This window comes from Scleropages formosus, chromosome 13 (genome assembly GCF_900964775.1).
Source record: "Scleropages formosus chromosome 13, fSclFor1.1, whole genome shotgun sequence".
In the NCBI taxonomy this organism is placed as follows: domain Eukaryota; kingdom Metazoa; phylum Chordata; class Actinopteri; order Osteoglossiformes; family Osteoglossidae; genus Scleropages; species Scleropages formosus.
In genome coordinates this window covers 28,601,262-28,624,985 of record NC_041818.1, presented here as the reverse complement: position 1 = coordinate 28,624,985, position 23,724 = coordinate 28,601,262, and the positions used below count along the sequence as shown (strand labels likewise).

At 53.2% G+C, this 23,724-nt stretch overlaps 2 protein-coding genes across 4 annotated transcripts; both read left to right on the top strand.

The window, feature by feature from the left end:
- The first annotated feature begins 5,721 nt into the window (after positions 1-5,721).
- On the top strand, positions 5,722-7,664 carry LOC108922905 (lysophosphatidic acid receptor 6-like). Its single transcript, XM_029257585.1, has 3 exons — positions 5,722-5,850; positions 6,291-6,799; positions 6,894-7,664. Exons 2-3 carry the CDS (start codon positions 6,296-6,298, stop codon positions 7,482-7,484), a joined length of 1,095 nt encoding a protein of 364 aa, XP_029113418.1. The 5' UTR covers positions 5,722-5,850; positions 6,291-6,295; the 3' UTR covers positions 7,485-7,664.
- Positions 7,665-13,646: 5,982 nt separating this feature from the next.
- Positions 13,647-17,548, top strand: LOC108923064 (lysophosphatidic acid receptor 6). 3 transcript variants are annotated; one of them, XM_029257220.1, is made up of 3 exons: positions 13,700-13,772; positions 14,744-15,198; positions 16,053-17,548. In XM_029257220.1, exon 3 carries the CDS (start codon positions 16,090-16,092, stop codon positions 17,089-17,091), a length of 1,002 nt encoding a protein of 333 aa, XP_029113053.1. In that variant the 5' UTR covers positions 13,700-13,772; positions 14,744-15,198; positions 16,053-16,089; the 3' UTR covers positions 17,092-17,548. The 3 variants fall into 3 exon arrangements, with proteins under 3 accessions (XP_018589041.2, XP_029113053.1, XP_029113054.1); XM_029257221.1 differs by lacking the exon at positions 13,700-13,772 and adding an exon at positions 13,785-14,152; XM_018733525.2 differs by lacking the exon at positions 14,744-15,198 and having other exon boundaries at positions 13,647-13,772.
- The last annotated feature ends 6,176 nt before the right edge of the window (positions 17,549-23,724 follow it).

Sequence of the window (23,724 nt, the reverse complement as noted above, 5' to 3'; positions counted from 1 at the left end):
GACGGCACTGGACTGACGGACAGCAGCAGAACATCAGCAAAAGCCTAATCGCAGCTCTGTTTCTAATCCATCACCCAAACCTCAAGAAATATTTGAATGTCAAAGAAACCCTGCTCCCTTTGTTGAAACGACATGCATCTAAACAGTGACATGCAACATACAGTAATTAAAAAGTCAAGGCTTCTCAAATCCATCCATTGATGAAAACATTCATTGACACTAATGAATGATACAGTGTATAGTGTTTATGGGGAGGTCGTTTAATATTACAATATGTATGAGTTATACAGTGTTTTAGGAAAGAAAACTTTTTTCCAGAAATTATTTTTTGTCCCAATCGGTCCTTGTTTATGGTTTATTTGTGCAGTTTGCCGCAGCAGGTGCTGGCAGGAAATTCCACAGGAGACATAACAAAGAGAGTTTAAAATTTAATATGACTTACTTGACTTATGCCTACTAGCCCTCTTGGGACATAGGCCGTCAGCAAGGGCTCTCCAGGCATCTCTGTCCTGGGCCAGTTTTTCCACTTTTCCCCAGGTGTGGCCCATCCTCTTGGCTTCTGCATCCAGGTGGCGTCGCCATGTGTTTTTTGGCCCGCCTCGCTTCCTCTTGCCTTGGGGAAAATTTAATATATTTTATATTATTTATCTGAAATTGTACAATAAGTTGGAAGATGACTCTTCTTCTGTTTTAGAAGGGGTAAAAGTGCTCACTCGGAGGTAAAAGTGAATTAGTCTATCCTGAGTTTTCTACATCTACTTGTGCGATGAACATCGGTGCATAAAGTGGAAAGAAACAAACTAGGTTTACTTAAGAATCACACGTCTGCAACTATTTCTCGCTTTCTCCTAATGTAATGAACACATTGTATTTTCTCTGAGATGTACGTTACTTTGGGGGTGCAGTGGTGCAGTGGCGCAGTGGGTTGGACCACAGTCCTGCTCTCCGGTGGGTCTGGGGTTCGAGTCCCGCTTGGGTCGCCTTGCGACGGACTGGTGTCCTGTCCTGGGTGCGTCCCTTCCCCTTCTGGCCTTATGCCCTGTGTTACTGGGTTGGCTCTGGTTCCCTGTGACCCCGTATGGGACAAGCGGTTCTGAAAGTGTGTATGTGTGTACACCTTGCTTTGGAGAAAACTGTCAGTTTAATGAATAAATGGAAATATGTATGCAAAAGTGCTGACTCAGAAGTTGAGCTGCTGAGTCAGGGACTTGAGGACCAGACCCAGGGGTGCAGTAGCGCTCACTGGCCAGCAGGGGGACCAGTAGGAGCCTCAGCAGTGAACCCCAGTCTGAGCTCCAGTCTGCAGGATATCAGTTTCCTTGTTCCTGGATTCCTCGCTGCCTGATTGGAACTTTGGGCAAACAGTAACACACCCTGTGCGTGCAGCTATGGACCAGCAGAAAGAGAAATGTTTTCCAAGTCAGCAGCGACTGACATTCCAAGAGGTGTCATTCCAAATGGCTGCGCTCTAGTTAGAGAGAGCACGGCTCTGCAGATGCTGCAGCCACAGCAGGGTGATGATTGTGCCGCCATGTGACCCTTCGCTGAAAGAGTTCCTTCTGGAAGGATGTGATCTCCTAGAAGTCCTTGATGGTACTGCTTATAATCGTCATATTTCCCTCTGCTTCCAGGACGCTCTGGACAGGCAGTTACTGATGATGGGTGATGAAAAGGACGACACACTTGTGTAAATATAATGTGGAGAAACTCGTCAGCAAACGAGGTCAGATAGATTACCGAATGAGTAAGACGTCAGTTTTTGAGGAACCGTCCCAAACCTCGTACCGCGTTCCACAATAACGTTCATCTACATTCTTGCATTATGTTTCTGAAAAAAAAAGCGGAATTTCCCTCATGTGATATAATGTTTTTTTTTCAGAACCGCTTGTCCCATACGGGGTCACAGAGCCTACCCAGTAACACAGGGCATAAGGCCGGAGGGGGAGAGGACACACCCAGGACGGGACGCCAGTCCGTCGCAAGGCACCCCAAGCGGGACTCGAACCCCAGACCCACCGGAGAGCAGGACTGTGGTCTAACCCACTGCGTCACCACATCCCCCTGCGTGATGTAATGTATTTTACTGAAATCTAATCCCAGTGCACCCTATAATGCTACCACGCTGTTACTCAGTGCACCCTGTTTTACGTTACACTACTGCGGACATCTGGCGCATGTGGCGGGGATTACAGAACATCACAGACTATCGGAGCAGAAGCAGGTGTGAGATCACCGACAGCCGCATCACACCTGACAAACTCAATGGATTCTTTGCCCGTTTCGAGGTCTTGAACAACGAACCACTGGATGTTAAACTGACTGGCGGGAACACGCAGAACCCACCGTTCACGGTCACATCTGCAGTTGCGGCAAAGACTTTTGAGAAAACAAACCCACGGAAATCAGCCGGCCCAGACAACATCTCTGGACGCGTACTTAGAGCCTGCTCATCTGTGCTAGCTGATGTCTTTACGGATATATTCAATTTGTCCCTTGCACAAGCCTCAATTCCCACCTGCTTAAAAAGGACCACTATCCTGCCGCTGCCAAAAAACAACAAAGCATCCTGCCTCAATGACTACTGACCCATTGCAATGACTCCAATAGTGATGAAGTGCTTCGAGAGAATCGTCATGAGGTACATCCAGACCAACGCTCCGGACACTCTGGACCCTCTCCGGTTCGCATACAGACGGAACAGATCTACAGAGGACGCCATTAGCACAACTATACACACTGCCCTCACCTACCTGGAGAACAAGGACAGCTATGTTCGAATGTTGTTTATTGATTACAGCTCAGCATTCGACACGGTAATACCTTTGAAGCTCATCAACAAGCTTCACAATCTTGGTGTGTCACCCACCCTCTGCAACTGGGTTCTGGACGTTCTAACGGGCAGACACCAGTCCGTTAGAATGGGGAACCACACATCCAGGTCAATAACCATAAACACAGGAACTCCGCAGGGCTGCGTGCTGAGCCCCATGCTCTACGCACTCTTCATCCATGATTGTGTGGCCTCCCAGAACAACACCAGCATCATCAAATTTGCCGATGACACGACAGTCATCGGACTGATAACGGGAGGCGATGAGTCGGCATACAGGAGGGAAGCGGCCGACCTAGTGAAGTGGTGCCACGACAACAATCTCTCCCTCAATGTCAACAAAACAAAGGAGTTGATAAAAGATCCACGGAGAAGGAGTGAGCAGCACTCATCACCACATATTGGTGAGACAGTGGTGGAGAGGGTGAGCAGCTTCAGATTCCTGGGTGTTTACATTACTGAAGATCTCACTTGGTCTCACAACACAACACATCTGGTGAAGAAATCACGTCAGCGTCTGCATTTCTTGAGAAGGCTGAGGAAATTTCGCATGCCAAGCCAAATCCTCAGAAGCTTCTCTACGTGTGCAATTGAGAGCATCCTCACCAGCTCTATCAGAGTGTGATTTGGAAGCTGCACGGTACAGGAAGGCGTAAGGTGCTACAGCGAGTGGTGAAAGCTGCTCAAACCATCACTGGAACGCCCTTACCATCACCGGAAAGCCTATACCAGGCCAGAACCATCAGGAGAGCCATTAACATCATCAAGGATGAAAGTCATCCCCAGCACAGCCTTTTCACACCCTACCATCAGGCAGACGCTACAGGAGTGTTAGAGCCAGAACCTCAAGGTTGAAAAACAGTTTTTACCCACAGGCCATCAGGCTTGTGAACGACACCCATCCACTGCCCCTCCACCCGTCACAGCAGACACAGTTCACCCTCTGATCCTGAGAGGTGTCAACTACCCCCATCCCTCCTACACACACATACACATCCACAACGCCAATATCATCAGAGACCACAGACTACCTCCGCATACCTTGCGCACACAAATACACACCCCCCCCAACCGTGAATAGACCCAATCTACCTCTGCAGGACTTTGCACATGTACAACTTCCATGTTTACATTGCGCGCTGCATGCTTTATATATGTATATAACTTTGTAACTTGCATTTTTGCACTAATAGTAATTTTTGTAAATTTCTGGTTTATGCCTTGTGTTTTTCTTTCCTCATGTCCTTACAATTTATGTCATAGGCTGCTGAGAGGATTCACAAAGTAAGAATTTTTGTCACCATTGTCTGGTGTAATGAACTGTTTACTGGACACATGACAATAAACTCTTGAATCTTTACCCCATCCATCAGGGTAAATTGGTTTCCGAAGTGAGTTATTGTCTCGCAGGATTTCCGTACATTTATTCATTTCTTTACATTTACATGTATGGGTATTAATTTAGCAGATGCTCTTCTCCAAAATGATGAGCATTTCAGAGAAAAATACAAAGAGTTCATGACACCAACAGGAGGAGAGATTTGGATTCAGGCACATGACTCTTGAGTACAGCCAGCTTTTCTCATACCACGGTATAAACCAGTGTACACGGTATAAACCAGTGTACATCACACAAGTAGCTGCAGACAGTTTTTTAATGTTAGTAAACAGATGACACAGCACATGTTTGCTGAGCACTGGAGAGGGATTCAGCAGTTCTGAGTGAGAGGGGGAGGTCATCCTACCACAAGGAAGCCAGAACTGAAAACCTCGTTGCTTCGGATTTTGGGGCTCAGCGTTTTCCCAGCGTCACGTCAGAGTTCAAGAGCCACACGGAGTGTGAAGCCCGTTCTTGTTGTGGCGCCTCAAACGCGTCCTTCAACCGGCTGTGACGCCATGGGAGGTTTCCACCCACGAATGGTGTGTTTGTGCATGCGTGCGTGTGTTTGTGTTGCCCCTGAACAGCCCTCCTCGCTCCACTGTTGGTTAGTCCACTGCGAAATGGAAACACAATTTACAGCTGAAACACTTTATGACCACATAGTAAGAACAGGAAATGAAATGAGGTCTCAAATTTTCCATGGTTATAAGTAACACTGAGATGGCAGTAAAAGCCTTTCACTTTCGGCCGCAGCGTAATGTTGCATCGTCAATGGATTCTTCCCATGCTCTTGATGCGTCGCATCGTGTCGCTTTCATCGCTCAGAGACCCCCCTCGGCCGGCCGGCCTCCCTCATTCGCTGTCGGGGGCCGCGTGTCCGGTGCAGGGCTGCGGTGCTCTACCGCGTGTGCTGGAAGCACCCTCTGTGTAGTGAGGGATGGGAGGGAATGGGAGTGCATGAGAGGGGGCAGGAGGGGAGGTGAGGGGACAGGAGGGGACAGCAGGGGAGGGGTGGGGAGGAGAGGGGACGGGAGGGGATGGGAGGGGACAGGAGGGGAGGGTACGCCAGCGTACGGTTTGGGCACCTTTTTAGATGGTTTTCATGGAAATCTCGACTTGCGAGCAGGACGGGGAGGCAGCGAACGTGGATTCGCCCAAACTCAGGCCTTCTGCTGGAAACACACACACACACGAGTGATTCACTCAGTAGAAACGCATCCTTCCGTTCACCCGGAAATTTCACTTTGGACGTAAAGGTGTGTGGAAAGTCACTGAGAGGTGTCCAGAGGTGTCCAGCGCCACGTTCTCCTCTGTCCCTCGAACACGGGGTTTACGACCCGGTCTTTGTGGAGACGCCGAACGCGGAGCGACCGCGGTCCCTCTCTCTCTCCCTCCCTCCCTCCGTCTCGCTGTTTGTCTTGCGCTTTCTCGCCATGTCAGGAATCCCCAGGGCGCCCTTATTGGAGCAGCTTCTGCTTCCTGCCTTACAAAACGCAGCCGACTCACTGTGTGCTTTAGATAGAGCAGCTCGCTGGAGGAAGCGTGATCGGTGTGAGGAATCTAAGGAGTGTGAGCTGCGTGAAAACACACAGTCCTGCAAGGCATCCCGTCCAAGTGCTGAGGTCACGCGGTACGCCAGGTAAAAACTGTCTCTTACTCTCCCTGTGTGCAGTGTGTGTTTGCTGTCACACACACTCTGTCCTCACCCGCACCGTTTTCTCCGTTTGTGCTTTACAGGATGTTTCTTTAAATGAAGTAGATAAATCAGTTCTCCGTTTGGAGCACGTTCCGAAACGTATACTACACCTATAAAAATGCAGGTGAAATCTGCAAATTGGTCAATAAATATGCAAATGCATATCAAATATTTATAGCATATGTAAATATCGATTGTTAACATTCGGATCATTAACAGTTTTCAAATCAGCCCAGATTCGACGCAGCTGATACGACACACGCGCACACGCGATAAATGCTGCTTTCCTCCAAACGCAAAGAGCTCAGTGGCACACGTCCACTTTGCCCTCAAGAAACCCGCTGTGTTGCAACTCAACCCCACTTCCTCCTTTTCACCCGGAGCTGCCATGGACTTCCTGAGGACCACGTCAGCCCCCGGGACGCAAAGAGTCACCGTGTCCAGGGCCGCAGTGAACCTCACCGTGACGGAGAACGTGACGGGCGCAGACGGTTGCGAGGGCGAACGCGCCGACTTCCAGTACGTGCTGCTGCCCGTGGTCTACAGCGTGGTCTTTGTGCTCGCCATGGCGGGCAACGTGACGGCGCTGGTGCACTTTGTGCGCTCCCGCTCCGCCGGCCAACCCTCGCACATCTTCCTGGTGAACCTGTGCGCCATCGACCTGCTCTTCGCGCTCACGCTGCCCTTCAACGTCGTGTACCACGCCGGGCGCAACCACTGGCCCTTCGGGGAAGTCATGTGCAAGGCCAACGGCGCGCTCTTCTTCGGCAACCTCTACGGCAGCTCCCTCTTCCTCATGCTCATCTCGCTGGACCGCTACCTGGCCGTCTCGCACCCGATGCGGGCCCTGCGGCTGCGCCAGCCCAAGTACCGCGTCCTGCTCTCCTGCCTGGTAAGGGCGCCGCCGAGCCGCCGGCACGATCGCGCCGTTCCGGCCGCGACCGTTGGAGCGCTGACCCCGTTTCGCTTCACGGTTCCTCCGGCAGGTGTGGCTCATCCTGCTCTCCATCATCTTGTACCTGACGGCGAGGGCTCCCATGACTCGGCGCTTCCCGTCCACGGGCCACATGGCCTGCATGGAGAACTTCTCCTCGGGTTCGTGGCGCGGCCGTCTCTCCGCCGTGAGCCTGCTGTCGGCGGCGCTGGGCTTCTTCCTGCCGCTGCTCGTCATCGCCACCTGCTACCCGCTCATCGCGTGCCGGCTGCTGGAGCGCCCGTGCGCGGAGGACGGCCCCGGGGCTGAGGGCGACGCCCTTTCCGGCTCCCGCCGGATGCGCCGGAGGGCTCTGCGCATGGTGCTGCTGGTGCTCGGGGTCTTCCTGCTGTGCTTCACGCCGTACCACCTGAACCAGCTGCTGCACACGCTGGGCCGCATGGGCGCCCTCCCCCGCTGCCCCGTCATCCGCTTCACGTACCCGGCGCGCCGCGTCGCCATGGCGCTCTGCAGCCTCAACTCGTGCCTCGACCCCCTCGTGTACTGCCTGGCGTCCGAGAGCTTCCGCTGGGAGCGGCTGTGGGGCAGCTGCGGGTGCAGCCGCCTGGGGAAGCACCTGCGACACGTGCTGCGCCGCAATTAAGGTACCCGGGTGGTGGTGGTGGCGGCGATGGTTTGGGGTTGGTGGTCTGCGGGGCACCAGGACATCTGCAAGGCCTGGATGAGAGCAGGGTCCTCGAACCCAACCGGCGCTTCGTGTCCTAAAGGCCAGCAGACGCAGCTCCAAGACCCAAAGTCCCTCAGAACCCGGACCTGTAATGTACCTGTACACACACTTTCCACACACACGCGTGTTTTCACGTCAGGCTGCACGTACGTGTCCTTCACGTGAGACACAGCAGATACACAGCCTGTACAAGACGTCCGACTTTGCGATTGCTCAGCGCCATTTATATACTGTATTCACAGTGAAGGTTTCATTACACATACCGAGTCACTTTACTGTAGTACTTTACCATGGTATTGTAGTAAAAGTCACTTTACTATAGTACAGTATCACTTATGTCCATCAATAAATGCGTGTCATATTTCTCTTTGTGGCTGGTGCCGCTGGGAGACACGTCCATTACGCTTCATTTCACCGCATAATCACTGCTTTGTGTGAGAGGCGACATCGTTTACTAACGAGAGCATAAAAATAACAAGCGAAACATGTTCGCGACTGGATTATACAGTATGTGTTTATATACATTGTGTCCATCAGAGCAACTATAGCTGCGCAGGGCCAGCAGGGGGCGAAGTGCTTAGAGCTGCTGCCTTCCGCTCCAAAGACCTGGGTTCGAAACACACCTCCTGCTCACAGCACCTCGAACAGGGTAAATACTCTGAACTCATGTGGGAAAAATGAGAATGTCGTGTAAAAGGGTAAATCAGAGTAAGCGGCTTTAAAGAAGTGTGTTAAATAAATGGAATGTGGCGTTTCAAGATGAAAGTTGTACATCTTTAATAATTAAAAGTGTATTTTCCACTATTTTAATGATAAATGATGTTTGTAAATAGCTGCTTTCATGGATGAGACCCGTGGGGTCTGTCTTTCCAAGCCTGGACTTACTGGCTGTGTACTGGCTGTGTACTGGGTGTGTACTGGGACTATGGTGCTGCTCACTCATTCACTCAATTCATCAGCATCACCACTTGATGGTGCTTTTGCGCAGAAGAGGCTGCGACGGAACAGCAAACCTGCCTCGTGCCCGACTGCTGATTCTGGTTCCATGCTCCTCATTGTGTATCTCACACAGACACACACACACACACACATGCACACACACCTGTCATTAACTTTATGTGCTGTGCAGCAACACTAGGAGCAAAGGGCAGGTAGCGCAGCTCGTTTTTTTGTCCCTGCAGAATATTGATCACACACACACACACACACACACACACACACATTTTCTGAGCCGCTTGTCCCATACGGGGTCGCAGGGAACCGGAGCCTAACCCGGCAACACAGGGTGTAAGGCCGGAGGGGGAGGGGACACACCCAGGACGAGACGCCAGTCCGCCGCAAGGCACCCCAAGCGGGACTCGAACCCCAGACCCACCGGAGAGCAGGACCCGGTCCAACCCACTACGCCACCACGCCCCCTCTAATATTGATTATAATTAATATGAATTCATGTCTTGGACTCCATGCAAAGTCCTGCGAGATTGAAATGTTTGAGAACATGTGACGGAGATGCGGTACAAGTTTTACACACCTACCGAAGTTAAAATTAGTGCAGAGAACCGTGTTATGAAGTGTGTGTCACGAGCAGGCCTCGCGCACGAGAACCACGTGGGCGCTGAAAGTGTGTGACCTCATTGTAGCTGTTGCCCTGACCTTTACCGCAGTACCAGTTGTTTCCACGTTGCTGTGACTTTTTTACCCGTGGACCTGCACGCGTGTTCCCTGTGTGTCAGTGACCCGCTCCATCGGACCGCTCATGGCACGGAAAGTGTCCGATGAGCACGAGCGGCCCAGATGTGACGCCGAGAGCCTTTATCTGCATCCTGTCGAGGATCTGATAGCAATCCGCATGACAGAGGTGCGAGCGCAGGAAGTGCCGGAACGTGCTCTTTCCGAGGACGGAGATGTACACCGATGGAGAATCCATGTGATGCAGCGGGAGCTGAGCTCCGCCCCTAAATCCATGTGGAATGTGACACGTGCCGCTGGCTGCCCGTAGCAGAAACTTCCAGAAGTCTGCGGGCTCTCCTGTTGCATGTGTGTGTGTGTGTGTGTGTGTGAGAATTTGCACGGGTGCGAAGGGCCACCGTGAGCTGCGAACACTGAGATGCCGCAAACTCGCAGTCATGATCTGAATTCCTTCATTTCCTCTGTGGCAATGAAGATGACCAAGAATACCGTGGTAAGAAGTACCGCGTCGAGACCGAAAAGGCACGTGTGAGTAGGGCGCCTCTACACCCGACCTGAACGTTCCGGTAAGAACAACATGGTGAACGCCACTCGCAGCAGCAGGGAGTGAACGGGTTCAGCGCCTGCAACCTGCCGGTTGTTGGTTCGAGTCCCATTCCCACTCCCAGGGCAGTACCTGAATTGCTGGAGTAAAGACGTCCTGGTGAAGGTGTCAGTGAGCAGTAAGTTACTGAGAGCAGCGCAGGAAGTTGCGCTGCCCCCGTCAGAGAGCGTCCTGTATGCTAATGAAGCGCCGTGCTTCGACAGCCCCGTGCCGAAGGCGCCTCCGTTTCCCGCTCTCGTCCCCGAGGCCCCAGGTGGCTGAGGGTCGCGCCGACTGGGTGACGGAAAAATAGGGACGGTGAGTTGTGACCCTTGACCCCAGGCTCCCCTCTGGGCCTCCTGGATTGGCCAGCGGGATCACGGGAGCGTCACACACACTTCTTTTTCATCGTATTTGCTTTCTTTGCTGTAAGACACGTGTGAAAGTGGCCATATTAGCGGCCCGATTTCAAATGACGCAGCAGCCCAGTAAAAAAAAAGTGCCTCCCCTGTGAGGAAGTTCCTGTGTGTGTGTGTGTGTGTGTGTGTGTGTGTGTGTGAGAGAGAGAGAGAGAGAGATGATGATAATTCCTATAAATGTGCAAACTATCATTATGAAATTCTGGGGAGTTACTTCCCTTTGGCTTCCGGTGTGGTAACGTTCCTGCAGACCACGTACATCCCCCTTTGTACCAACACATCACATTTCCTGGGCGGGAAGACACACACACGCACACACGCACACACACACACACACACACAGACCTGCAGATGCCGCACTCTGATCACTGCTTTTGCATCGAAATTTACACGGCAGACCCCTCTTCCCAAAGTAACGCAGGGTAAAGAGAAGCAAAGCGAAGCGAAGAGAATTAAAATAAAGCAAAGAGAAGTGTGTCGGGCGCAGACGGAGGTCCTTTGCAATACAGCTGCTCTCACAACACACACATTCCAGTAGCTACTGAAATCACGTACGAGGAAGAAGGTACGATGAACATGGTGAAACACTGACTAAGGACAGGAGGTCAGGAGAAAAGTGGCGCTTAAAGAGTTGGGTTCGACGCCCTTTTTCGATGCAGGAGGGATTCAGCAGCTCTGAGGGACACAGGGAGCTCGTTCTAAGTGACCAGGTCCTGTAGGTGCTGAGCCGACAGTCCCAGCTGAAGAAACCGAAACAGGCTGGGTCGCGTCCCGGGACGTCGACGCTCTAACCTCAGCCGCAGTCGCTCTCCGTTGATATCAACAAACAAAAACGTGAAGATGTTTCTCCAGATAAAACCATGTTCTGTGGAAATACGCTGCAGATTGTAGAAATTGGCCTCTTACTGGTTCCTCTTTTATTTACTGCACTTGACCGCAAGCGGTGAGTTGCTGAGAGAAGCCTGGTCTTTCGTGTCCATTGACACCTTTGCGATGGAGACTTCGCTCGACCGCAGTCTGCGCACGTGAGACGTGACCCCCGTGCACCAACGGCGAGCTGCGGGAGCGAAGCCCACGCGGTCGTTGCCCACTGAGTACGGGAGGCTCTCTGGGCTTCTCTGCCGCCTGCAGGCGGTAAAGGTCAGCTGCGACCGTGACCCTGACCCAGTTCTCTCCGTAGACCCGATCGGAGAACGCTCCTGCATCTTCCCGCAGCTGCGCAATGCGACTGCGGTCCACGAGACCCGGATCGGTCGATGGGCGGTTTGGGTAGAGGCGTGAGAACAGGCGATGCTGTCATGCACTGGCAGTTTCACAAGCGCTCAGAGAGAGCGCTATGGTGCACGGTGAGAGTGTTGAGGGGAGGGGGCGTCACTGGAGCTCTGCTGCACTTCCCACCTCACTCACTTGTAGTGTGAGGCTTCCACTCTGATTTACTGTTTTACATGTATGTTTACATTGTATGTATTCATTTAGCAGGCACTTTTCTCCAAAGGGGGGGCAGCAGGCTTGGCAAGTCTGGGGTTCGAGTCCCCCTTGAGATGCACTGGCATCCTGTCCTGGGTGTGTCTCCTCCCCCTCCAGCCTCTATTGTCAGGTTAGGCTCCGGCTCCCCACAACCCCATGTGGGGGGAGCGGTTTCACACACACACACACACACACACACACACACACACACACACACACACACACACACACACACACACACACAGCCTGGAACCACTTGTCCCAAGTGGGCTCACAGAGAGCCAGAGCCTAACCCAGCAACACAGGGCATAAGGCTGGAGGGGGAGGAGACACACCCAGGACAAGATGCCAGTCCATCACAAGGGGGACTCGAACCCCAGACCTGCCAGATAGCAGGACCTGGCCAAGGCTGCTGCACCACCATGCCCCCCAGGGTCAGTACATTTACATTTATTCACTTAGGAGACACTTTTCTCCAAAGCGACTCCCAATGAACTCTATGCAGTGTTATGAGCCCCACGCACCTTATTCACCAAGGTGACTAACAGTGCTAGATACACTACTTACACTGGGTCACTCACCCATACATCAGTGGAACACAGTCTCTCTGTCTGTCACTCACACACTGGGGGTGAACCTGAACAGGATGTCTTTGGACTGTGGAAGGAAACCAGAGCAGCCGGAGGAACATGGGAAGAACATGCAAACTCCACACAGACTGAGTGGGGATCGAACCCATGTTCTCTCCCACCACCCAGGCACTGTGAGGCAGCAGCACTACCCGCTGTGCCACCATAGTACTTTGACCAAGGGCACTACAGCAGGATGGGGATTGAAACCCGGGTCCTTTGCCTTGAAAGTGACACCCTGACCGCTGCGCCCCCTGCTGCCCAGGCACTGTAAGGAGCAGGGTGCAACAAAAACAAGGCGGTTCCTTAGCAACCCCTGAAGTGCTCATTATGGTCCGCAGGCAGCCTGAGTGGACAGTAGGACTCCAGCGGGGGTCCCTCCAGCTGTGAGCTGCAGCACTTTGTCTTCTGTCCCGCTGCTGACACACACTCTCGTCTCTGTGTCATTTTACCCTGATGTAAAGACACGGAGCCCAACGCTGGTCTTATTCTCTGCGTCTTGACGTTGTTTGACATCTCCGTTAAACGTGTCTGAACGAGCAGCACCCGCTCAGGCCGACGCTGCCGTGTGTCTTGGCCTGCGGAGCGTGGAAAGTTCAGGAGATGACATTTTGTCACATCAAAGTGTGATAGATAGAAAGAAACAGATACAGACGGATACACACACGCGCACGCACGCACACACACGCAGATACAGACACGGAGAGATAGAGAGAGGTGACAACTTTATTGATCCAAAAGGAAATGCACAGTAGGACTTTGCACATGTGCGCAGGGTGGACGAAGTGTGCGGTGCGAAGCAGCGGGAGGAGGAGTGAGAGAAGGTGCGTGTGGTGCATCCTGCTCCGTTTCACTTCCCCAGCAAAACACTTTCCTCATTTATAAAAATACCATCAAACGCACAAACGTGCACGGAATATGCACACGCAAACATGAAAGAAGCCCTCAGAAGCATGGACGCACAGAGAGACAAGCACACGCGCACGCACGCACGCACACCTGTCCAATATATTTATGCTGAGAGGCGCTGTGGCTCAGAGCTCAGCTGATTTGCATCCTAATGACTTTCTTGCTTTGTGCTCTAAAAGACACACTGTTTGAGTGTGTGTGACAGTGACTTTGTGAGTGAATGTGACTGAGTGTGTGTGTGTGAGCGTCCACATCAGCGAGGTCGGGTGCAGGGGGGCCACACGGAGCAGCGCCGCTCGGGCCGTCAAGAGGCGCTGTGGCCACCGGGGAGTGTCATACCGCTGGGGGGGGAGGAGACAGCCGCCCTGCGCCCTCCACACACACACTTCCTGCTCACTCTGACACACACTGTGAGCCTCACATCAGCTGCAATGCCTGCTAGATGTTAGATGGAGTCTATAACGCGGTATTACCACATTGCGCTGAAGTACAAAGGCCTTTCTGACAGGTGAGCTCACCTCACGGTCCTCCGCGCGAGCGCCGCGCTCCTCCGGCAGGCTGCGCGTTCACACCGCTGACGGGTGGAAGTGGGATTTAGAGTCCGAATCGCGCAGGAGAGCAGCCGATTCCGGCTGAGCGAGCTCCACGGTGCCGTCAGCACGTTCGGGTCCCGACCGGGTCGCGCTCACGGTCAAGCGGTTCTGCAGGAATTCCGGGAGCCGGCAACTAGGGAGCGTCGGTCACTGTCGCTCTGGATGGGAGCTCACGGTTTGGGTTTGGGGGAAAGTCCAGCAGGGACATGTCCGGAGCAGACGTTGCGCACAAGGAGTGGCGCAGAGCCGGGATTTACGGAAAAAGAAGAAATCGATGCAGAAACGGCCGTTTGCGGTGAGAAATTTGAGCATCGGACCGAAACAGACAGCGGATGACAGAGATCAGCCGTGGGCTCCTGTTGTATTCTGCTCAGTTAAAGGTTGCGTTCAAATTTTGGCCCATTATGGTCCATTAAACTTATCAAGGTCTTTCATGGTCTGTTGGCTTGTTCTGGTCAAGGGCTGTGATCATAATGCGGTCGTTTAAGGATTGTGGTCTTACTTTCATCCATTATGGACTTATGGAGCTCTTTTACGGTCAATAGGTGTTTTCTCGTCATCAGTTAAGGGTCACGGTCATGTTTTGGTCGGTTTTTCATGGTCCGTACTTTTATTCCGGTTGAGATCATATTTTGTCCATTTCGGTCCACAGGCTTATTACTGAGCTATTTTGCAGTCTGCACTTTCATTCTGGTCCCTTGAGAGTCGTGATCACAGCGTTTTGAGCCGGGGCTGCGGTTGTGTTATGATGGAGCTGTGCTCTTGTTCCGGTCACTCTGGCCGAGACCGTAGCGCGGTCGAAGCCCATCGCGCGCAGTCTCTTCGGTCTCCTTTTGTGCTCTTTGCTTTCATTCTCAGCAGCGCTGACGCGCGAGATGTTTTTCAGAAGCTGCTGGATGTGCTCTGGTCTGTGGGCGGCGATGAGCGGCGGCGGCGGCGACGGCGCGAGAGCCTACAGTCCTCACATCGGGGCTCGTCGCCTACACAGCTCACAGGAACCGAGTGGGGGTTTTGGTGCCGCTCGGCACATTTCCACCAGACCCGCCGGAGCTCCGCCCGCATCGTCCTCCCCGTCTCACGCACGTCTCTGGGTCCTGGTACAACGAGCCTCGTCGCACTTTGCAGCCCTTGGCGGGAAAATACGGTGTTTGCGACGACAAGCTCAGTGTTGCCCCTGGAATCGGCAAAAGGTCGCCGATACGACCCCCCACCCGCCGGGACGATTCTGCGAAACCCTTCTTTGCCGAGCCATTCCGCGACTCACCGCGCGAACACGGTCTTCGTCGAGTCGCCGATGGCCTGCGCTCGGGACGACGCACGCGAGCCGTAAACACCGTGGAAGTGAGTCGAATGAAGTCGGTCCAGCGCTCGTGCTGCGCCTGCGCGATGCTTACTGCCTCCCATCGTCCCGGAGGGCGAACGCGGGTCGAGTCGGCGCTACCGAAAGTGTTCGCAGCTCGCAAAATTCGTGCTTCTACTGCTAGCAAGACCAGGAGCCGCCGCAGTGGATTTTACTCGTTCTACCGACGTGGAGATGATGAAAAGCCACGTCGCGTGTGTTACGCACTCTGAGCGCGTGGAGCGCTCACGGGCCAAGCTGAGCTGTGGCTCGTCAGCGTGTCGCGCGAACACCGCGCGCTCCGCATTTCCTCTTCTCCTTGACCGTTTGTGCAAATAGAGGAAGGCCGTCGCGAGCGGGAAGAAAGTTGAGAACACGCTGGCTCACTGCGGTCGCGCTCGGTTCCAGGTTGCGCCCCCGGCAGCGTAGGAAGAGGGGAGCGTCGAAGGCTCAGCGCTTCCCGCCACAGATTACGAGGAACGGTTGCAGCGTCACACACTCTCTCCCGCGCTGCTTCCTCATCTCCTTTGCCGCGATGTCGCGGCCGACTCGCATCCAACACCTTCTCCTTCCTTCTTCGGGGCGCCAGGTTGCCATGGTTACCCGGAGGGCGGGCAGCTAGGCGACCTCGGAGCCCCCGAGGTCTCGGCTCCTCCCGCACACTCCTTGGGAGGGCGCTTCCCTCACGCGCGGCGCCACGCCTCCTCCTCACACTCACACAGCCTGGAGTGCGATAGTAACCATAAGTGGTCACTGTAGTGTCTCTCACTCTCTCTCACTCTCTTTCTCGTTCTCTCTCTGTCTCGCACCGGCAGCCGTCACTGTGACTTCTCGCCTCCCTCTGCTTCCCTCGCAGGTCTCCTGCAGAGCCGAGCGAGCAGGCGAGGTTCAGCATGGGGAACTCCTCTAACAGCACCATCCATTCGTGCACCTCGCCCCACAAGAACCTGGTCTTCGTGGGGGTGTATTCGCTGGTGTTCGCTCTCGGACTCAGTCTCAACCTCATCGCCCTGCTGGTCTTCATCCGCCGCACCAAGATCCGCTCCCACACCATGGTCTACATGACCAACCTGGCTGTGGCCGACCTGCTGCTGGTCAGCACGCTGCCCGTCAGGGTCCACTACCACATGGGCTTCTCTGGGCCCTCGCAGAACCTCTGCGAGATACTGGGCCTCGTCCTGCTCGTCAACATGTACGGCAGCATCTTCCTGCTCACGTGCATCAGCGTCGACCGCTGCATGGCGGTCTGCTTCCCGATGTCGTCGTTCGTCAAGGAGGGGCGCAAGAAGGCGCCGCTCATATGCCTGGGGGTGTGGATGCTGACCGTGGGCGCCAGCCTGCCCATCTACCTGGGCAAGAAACAGACGAGAAACGGCGGCGGCGACGGCGGCGGCGACGGCGGCGGCGGCAACGGCTCGGAAAGCAGCCAGTGTTTCGGCGCCACCCCAGTGTACGCCACCCAGGCGGTGGCCGTCGCCTCCACGCTCACCGTAGGCTTCGGGATCCCCCTCGCCACCATGCTGCTCTGCTCCTCGTTCCTGATCCGGACCATCAGCCGCAGCACCATGGCGCAGATGGGCCTCATCGACAGCCGCAAGATCCGCCGGATGATCGGCGCCAGCCTGCTCATCTTCCTCGTGTGCTTCCTGCCGTACCACGCCACCCTGGTGCTGCTCTACGTGCACGCTCAGAGCATGGACATGTCCCTGTGCGACGCCTTCCATTACAGCCTCATGCTGGCCTGCCTCAACGCCATGCTGGACCCCATCGCCTACTACTTCACCACGGAAACCTTCCGCAATAAGGTGGAAATGGAGACGGTCCGCAGGATGTGGCCTTCGCAAGGTCAGAACTCGGAGAAAAACCACCCGTCCCAAGCCCCGCTCAACACCTGAAGCGGGCCGCGCCCCGGATTCCCCGACACCTCCGCGCGGGGTTCGAGCCGCTCGGGCGTTCCTACGACGAGGTTCAACAGGAAGTCCTTTTGCGGCTGTCCGGCGGCGCTCGGGTACGGGGGACGCAGCGCGACGCCTCCTTTCCCTTGCATCATAAAAAGTGTCACTCAGACTCTCTGGTGTCGCTCAGACATCAGACAACATCTGAAAGAAACGCTGAGAGAGAAGAGGGCAGAGTGTGTCAGTGTGTGTGTGAACGTGTGAGTGTGTGATGCTCGGGGGCACGCGCAGTTGGAGTGTGTCCATCAGCGTGTAGCAACCAGCACCTTTAACCCCCCAAGCGTTGCTCTTGTGCTCCGAATGCCGGAGGAGCTGGTGTTCCGTCCACACGAATGTACGTGTGTGTGTGTGTGTGTGTGTGTGTGTGTGTGTGTGTGTGTGTGTGTGTGTGTGTGTGTGTGTGTGTGTGTATATATATATATATCTATATATAACTATACCAGTCATACCCACATATATATATATAGTAGGACAGCTGGTAGAGTAGTGGTTACAGGTTCAAATCCCACCCCCAGCAGTGGTACTTTTCATCAAGGTACTTACCCTAAATTGTTCCAGTAAAGTTACTCAGCTGTGAAAAGGGGTAAATAATTGTAGCTTCAACATTATAAGTCACTTTGGAGAAAAGTGTCACCTACATGAACAAATGTCATGTGTAAACTGTGTTTGTGTAAATATCTGTATGAACTGCATGTGACAAAACCATATTTGGTTTATTTTAATCATCTGATCTTATCTAGTCACACATAGAAATATGGCAGCATTAATGCAGCTTGTTAAAATTTCACTTTCTGACCAGCTCACATTTGAATGTTTCGCTTTCACAGCATTTCGTACTTCTCATGTAAAAAAGGTCCTCTGGCAGTAAACAAAAGCATAAAGCTATTTTTCTGCTGAATTTTTTACCCTCTTGTTGAATTTTCTGCTCAGACGTCGCTGTGTGTGCGCAAACAGAACGATTGCGGCATACAGTCAGTATAGAGCGGGTACACAGCGGTACACAGCAGAACATAGCGGTACACACTGGTACACAGCGGTACACAGCAATATACAGCGGTACAACGGTACACAGCAGCACACAGTGTGGTACACAGCGGTACAGAGTGGCACAATGGTATACAGCGGGTACACACCGGTACACAGCAGAACATAGCAGTACACACTGGTACACAGCAATACACAGCGGTGCAACGGTACACAGCGGTACACAGCGGTACACACCGGTACACAACAGAACATAGCGGTACACACTGGTACACAGCGGTACACAGCAGTAGACAGCAGAACATAGCAGTACACACTGGTACACAGCAATACACAGCGGTGCAACGGTACACAGCGGTACACAGCAGTACACACCGGTACACAGCAGAACATAGCGGTACACACTGGTACACAGCAATACACAGCGGTACAACGGTACACAGCGGTACACAGCGGTACACACCGGTACACAACAGAACATAGCGGTACACACTGGTACACAGCGGTACACAGCAGTAGACAGCAGAACACAGCAGTACACAGCGGTACACACCGGTACACAGCGGTACAGAGTGGCACAATGGTATACAGCGGGTACACAGCGGTACACAGCAGTACACACCGGTACACAGCAGAACATAGCGGTACACACTGGTACACAGCGGTACACAGCAGTAGACAGCAGAACATAGCAGTACACAGCAGTACACACCGGTACAACGGTACACAGCGGTACACACTGATACAACGGTACACACTGGTACACAGCGGTACACAGCAGTACACACCGGTACACAGCAGAACATAGCGGTACACACTGGTACACAGCAATACACAGCGGTACAACGGTACACAGCGGTACACACCGGTACACACTGGTACACAGCGGTACACAGCAGTAGACAGCAGAACATAGCAGTACACAGCAGTACACACCGGTACACAGCGGTACAGAGTGGCACAATGGTATACAGCGGGTACACAGCGGTACACAGCAGAACACAGCGGTACAACGGTACACAGCGGTACACAGCGGTACACAGCGGTACAGAGTGGCACAATGGTATACAGCGGGTACACACCGGTACACAGCAGAACATAGCGGTACACACTGGTACACAGCGGTACACAGCAGTAGACAGCAGAACATAGCAGTACACAGCAGTACACACCGGTACAACGGTACACAGCGGTACACACTGATACAACGGTACACACCGGTACACACCGGTACACAGCGGTACACATGGCTGCATTATGCAATATGCGTGGGTCTGTACAGCACGAAAAGTTCACAGCGATGCCGCTTTACATCGAGCTCATAGAAACGAGGTCTCGCGCCACACATCGACCGTGTCTCGGCATTGTGTTAGCGTTTGTGTCCACGTGTCGTTCCTGCAGCCTTTGGCAAACAACGCGCATGCGCTGCATGTCTTATTAAACAAAATGAAACAGAATTTGGGCTCATTTAACAAAAACTGTCAAAGATGCAAAATGAAACATAAACTGTGACACAAACCCAACAAGAGTCATGTCTGATGGATGAGTGACCCAGTGTAAGTAGTGTATCCAGCAGTGTAAGTTACCCTGGTGAATAAGGTGTGTGGGCTGATGACACTACATAGAGTTCATTGCAAGTCGTGTTGGAGAAAAGTGTCTGATAAATAAATGTAAGTGTAAGTTTACAATTATCACTGAGAAATTTTAATATGCTAAAGTAGTTTTTTATTTCTAGCTAACACATTGTTTTAATATCCTGCAAGGCTACATGAAGGAAAATTTCATTTGCAGCTTGGAGCAGCTCAAAGGCCTCATGGTGGAGGCTTATAGATACACACACACACACACACACACACACACCCGTGTGCGTGGGCACAAAAGCGCTCATTCTGCATCACAAAGGGATTGAGAGTGTGAGGGCAGTGCGACTCGTCTCGGTTCGCTGCACGGAGGTGCTATACCAGGCGCGCAGCACTAGTTACGAGAACCGAGGCCTCGCACCAATGTGTGTTTTCTGTCACGCTCATCATCCTCCTCCCGGAGAGTGTGCGTTCAGGTCCTCGGCCCGCTTCACAAACACACACCTCTGTGTTTGCCCTGCTGAAGCTGACAACTCAACACACTCGCACTGCGTCACCTTCTCCGAGTGTCAACTGCGAAGTGGAAAAATCAGGAGAGGAAAAGTAACACAGTGACAGGTTGTGAATGACGCCATCTGAGTGTAGGGCAGCATCAGCAGCATCATCGGCATCATCAGCATCAACAGCATCATCAGAATCAACAGCGTCATCAGGATAATCGGCATCAGCAACACTGGCACCGTTTGCTTCCCCTGCGTCCCACAGCCACACTACTGTGTCACACCTAACACTGCTGGAAATAACACCCCCGCTGGCCATTGAGACACACACGCACGCACACACACACACACACACACACACACACACACACACACACGCATACGTCTCAGTTTAGGATGAAAGGGCTCCTGCCCATACAAAATCATATCTATGTTTTTCAATGAAAATATGGACCGACTGAGAAAATAATTATTGAAAATGTTAATATTAACACAAAAACTGAATTATCTGTTTTCCAAATTTGGTGCTGCTTAAAATTCAAATATTTTCTGGTGCACTTTTTGTGCTCTCTAAATGTTCGCTGCATGTACTGTAAACGTGTGTGTGTGTGCTTCTGCCCGCATCCTCACACACCTTCAGCGTGTCCCGTTCCAGAGTGTCAACTCGCACCGGGGGTCAACTGTCGGAAAAGTGCGAGTCAATCAAGTGTTAGAATGAAGAGCCGGACACCGCGAGATGAGCGTGCGCAGAAGGTCTCGGTGAAACACGCTTGTTCGAAACGGAGCGATTCTCCGACCTTTAACGCGTTTGCCGCGGCACGTCCGTGTTCGCGAACATCCCGAGTAACGATGACCGATACGCACCTTTGTGCTCTTATTACATCTCCGGGGACTTTGGTTCCGACCGCAGCAGCCCGACAGGCCCAAACCGCGAGTAAGAAAAAAGCGGGGCTGGAAAACGGCCGCGCCGGCAAGTGAGAGGCGGCTCTGCGCTTCCTTCGTACCCTGCTTTTACCCGAGTCGCTAAGCCTTAGTGTCGGGCTGGGAAAATCCTGCCCGCCTCTTATCTGACAGCATCTGGAGGCGCAGGCGACTGTACCGCACTGCTGGCACCTCACCCGACACGCTGGTCGCACCCGCGCTCCACGCTGTCTGACTTTACACGCATGAGCAGCAGTTTACACTTGAAAATAGCGCTTGATGCAATGATACTGCGAGCAGGGGCACGAGTGGTAACGCACGGCTTGGGTCGCGTTTGCGCGTAAGATGTGGACCGTTTTTACTGTCCACGGTGACCGATGCGACACCTGCTGCTGCCAACGCACGCTGCTCGCGCACTGCGGTGCCTGCACTGATTTACACGCTTATACTGCAGGGTCGCGGTTGTGCCATCAACTCAGGGTGAGCACCTCCATCAAGTGTACGGTATCAGGAAGTGGGATTGAAACCCAGGACCTTCGATTGTAAGCGCAGTCCAAAACCACTACCGGGAGCAGAATCTTAGAACAAAGATACAAAAGTGCGATAATAAAAAATAAAAGAGCAGCAACCATGCGATCGCAGACATTTCTTATTACACGTTGCGCAAAGGTGCACGCGAGGTGCTCCGCGTTCCTCCCGTCTCCGTTTTTGCCATGGCGGTAGGGTGTGGCTGCGAGACGGGGTCCGGACCTCTGCGTGCCAAGTGTACACGATGAGGCCGAGCTGATCCGCTGCGGGGGATCATCTGCATGTCAATGAGGTCTTGAGCACCGAGTCGCTGACCTCATCCTCAGGTCGTGTGACAAACTGAGCCGAGTCGCTCGCACCTTTTCCCTCGTTTTATAGCCGGCGCTTTTCTGCAAAGCGACGCGCATCCACGGGCAACTAGTCCGTTTACACGGTAAACTTTTACCGCATCACATCAAGCCAAGCGCCCTGAACAAAGGAACGGCGGCAGGCGGCGGGCTTCGAACCCGTGACCGCAGAGCCCAACGGTGGCAACGCTAACCACTGCGCCACCTGCTGGCCCCCGCAGCAGCGCCCCGCCAGGACACAAGTGCAACATTGCAGCAAACGATCCACGTGTTGCTGGCGGAGCAGAAACTCCAGCGTCCTCGATAGGACCCGGACCCCGTCAGGTCCGAGGCCTCGGCCGCCCCGCCGCCTCCCCCCCTCGAGCCTAATTCGGATTTAAGTGCTTAAGATAACCATTAACGCCTCGGCGCCCGGCCTTTTATTCCCCGTCCTGAGGGTCATTAAAGGAGGACAAGGGGAAAGGAGATGACCGCGCGCTCCACTGGAGTGATGCTGGACACAAAGGCGAGCACGGGGGTGGGGGTGGGGGGTGGGCAGGCGCCCCAGAGGAAGGGTGGGAACGAAGCAGATAATGCATGAGAGGCCCCCCCCCTCCAGGCTATTTACTATTGTTGAGTGATTTTTTTTCCCTCTTCAACTTTCTGCGCTGATCCCCCCGGAGACTGCGGGGGATGGGTGCTTCACCGCGGTCGCTCTTTATCCACCTTTTTGTGTTTTGCTCTCACTTTTCCCGAGAGCCGTGCAGCGGTTCATCATAAATTTGGGTTATAAACCCAGCAGCCCTTACGCAGTCAGTCCATGCTCACAGTGATATTTACCGGACTTCACACCACTGCCTTTCGAGAGTACTGTACTCTACTGTACTCTACTGTACTGTACTGCACTGCTTGCTGTGTAACCAACAAGTGAACCAGAGTAAATTATGATACACAGTAAATATAATCTGTATTTTGCCCAAGTTTTCTGAAGCTGTAGAAGAGAAACGGGGAAACTTGCTCTGTGTAGAAGAGGAGAGGAAACACTCCGCTACTGTAGATCACGATAAATATGTGCTACGATAGTTATTCCAGTTTATGAATCTGAGTGTCTCACTTCCCAGCTAAAGGTTCCGGATAGACACTTATCTGCTTTAAACGAATGGAATCTGTGAATCTTGAGCGCTTTGATCGTTGTCGTTTTCGGCCTCGGCGCTGAGTGAGGTGCAGAGCGAGTACATTTTAGAGATGAGATTGTTCTGCTTGCCAGGAACTTCGCTCGTCTTTATCAGTGTCGAGTTTCACGGTGAGCAGAAGATGCACGAGTCCTGCAGATGGAAGGGAAACACAAGGCTGCTGCTGCTAAAGATAAAGGATGCGCATCGTGGAAATGTATGAAGTGCTCATCTTGGTGCAAACCGCTGGCTCACAGCTGAAGGTGATACCCTCCACATTGCATCGCCATCATCACCACCATCACCATAATCATAGTCATCTGCACACACCACCCATCCTCCGTGTCCTCCATCCATTCATGTGCTGACACCACTAACAGCGGACCTGACGTCCCTCTGGAGACTGTGGGAAAGCGAGGGGAGCTGAGCCCCCACGTATTCTCATGCAAATGAGAGCGGAGTGACGGGGGGGCATTTAAAACCAGGCCGTAGCTGCGTGTTCTTGTCATTCTGCTGCCGTGTCGTGCGAACGGCGACGCGCCGTCACCGGAGCCTCTGGAAG

Excerpts from the sequence above, each read along its gene's own strand:
- LOC108922905 (XM_029257585.1), top strand. The coding sequence starts at position 6,296 with ATGGACTTCCTGAGGACCACGTCAGCCCCCGGGACGCAAAGAGTCACC. Across the intron at positions 6,800-6,893 it reads GCGTCCTGCTCTCCTGCCTG|GTGTGGCTCATCCTGCTCTC; the intron begins GTAAGGGCGCCG and ends TTCCTCCGGCAG.
- LOC108923064 (XM_018733525.2), top strand. The coding sequence starts at position 13,714 with ATGGAGTCTATAACGCGGTATTACCACATTGCGCTGAAGTACAAAGGC. Across the intron at positions 13,773-16,052 it reads TACAAAGGCCTTTCTGACAG|GTCTCCTGCAGAGCCGAGCG; the intron begins GTGAGCTCACCT and ends CTTCCCTCGCAG.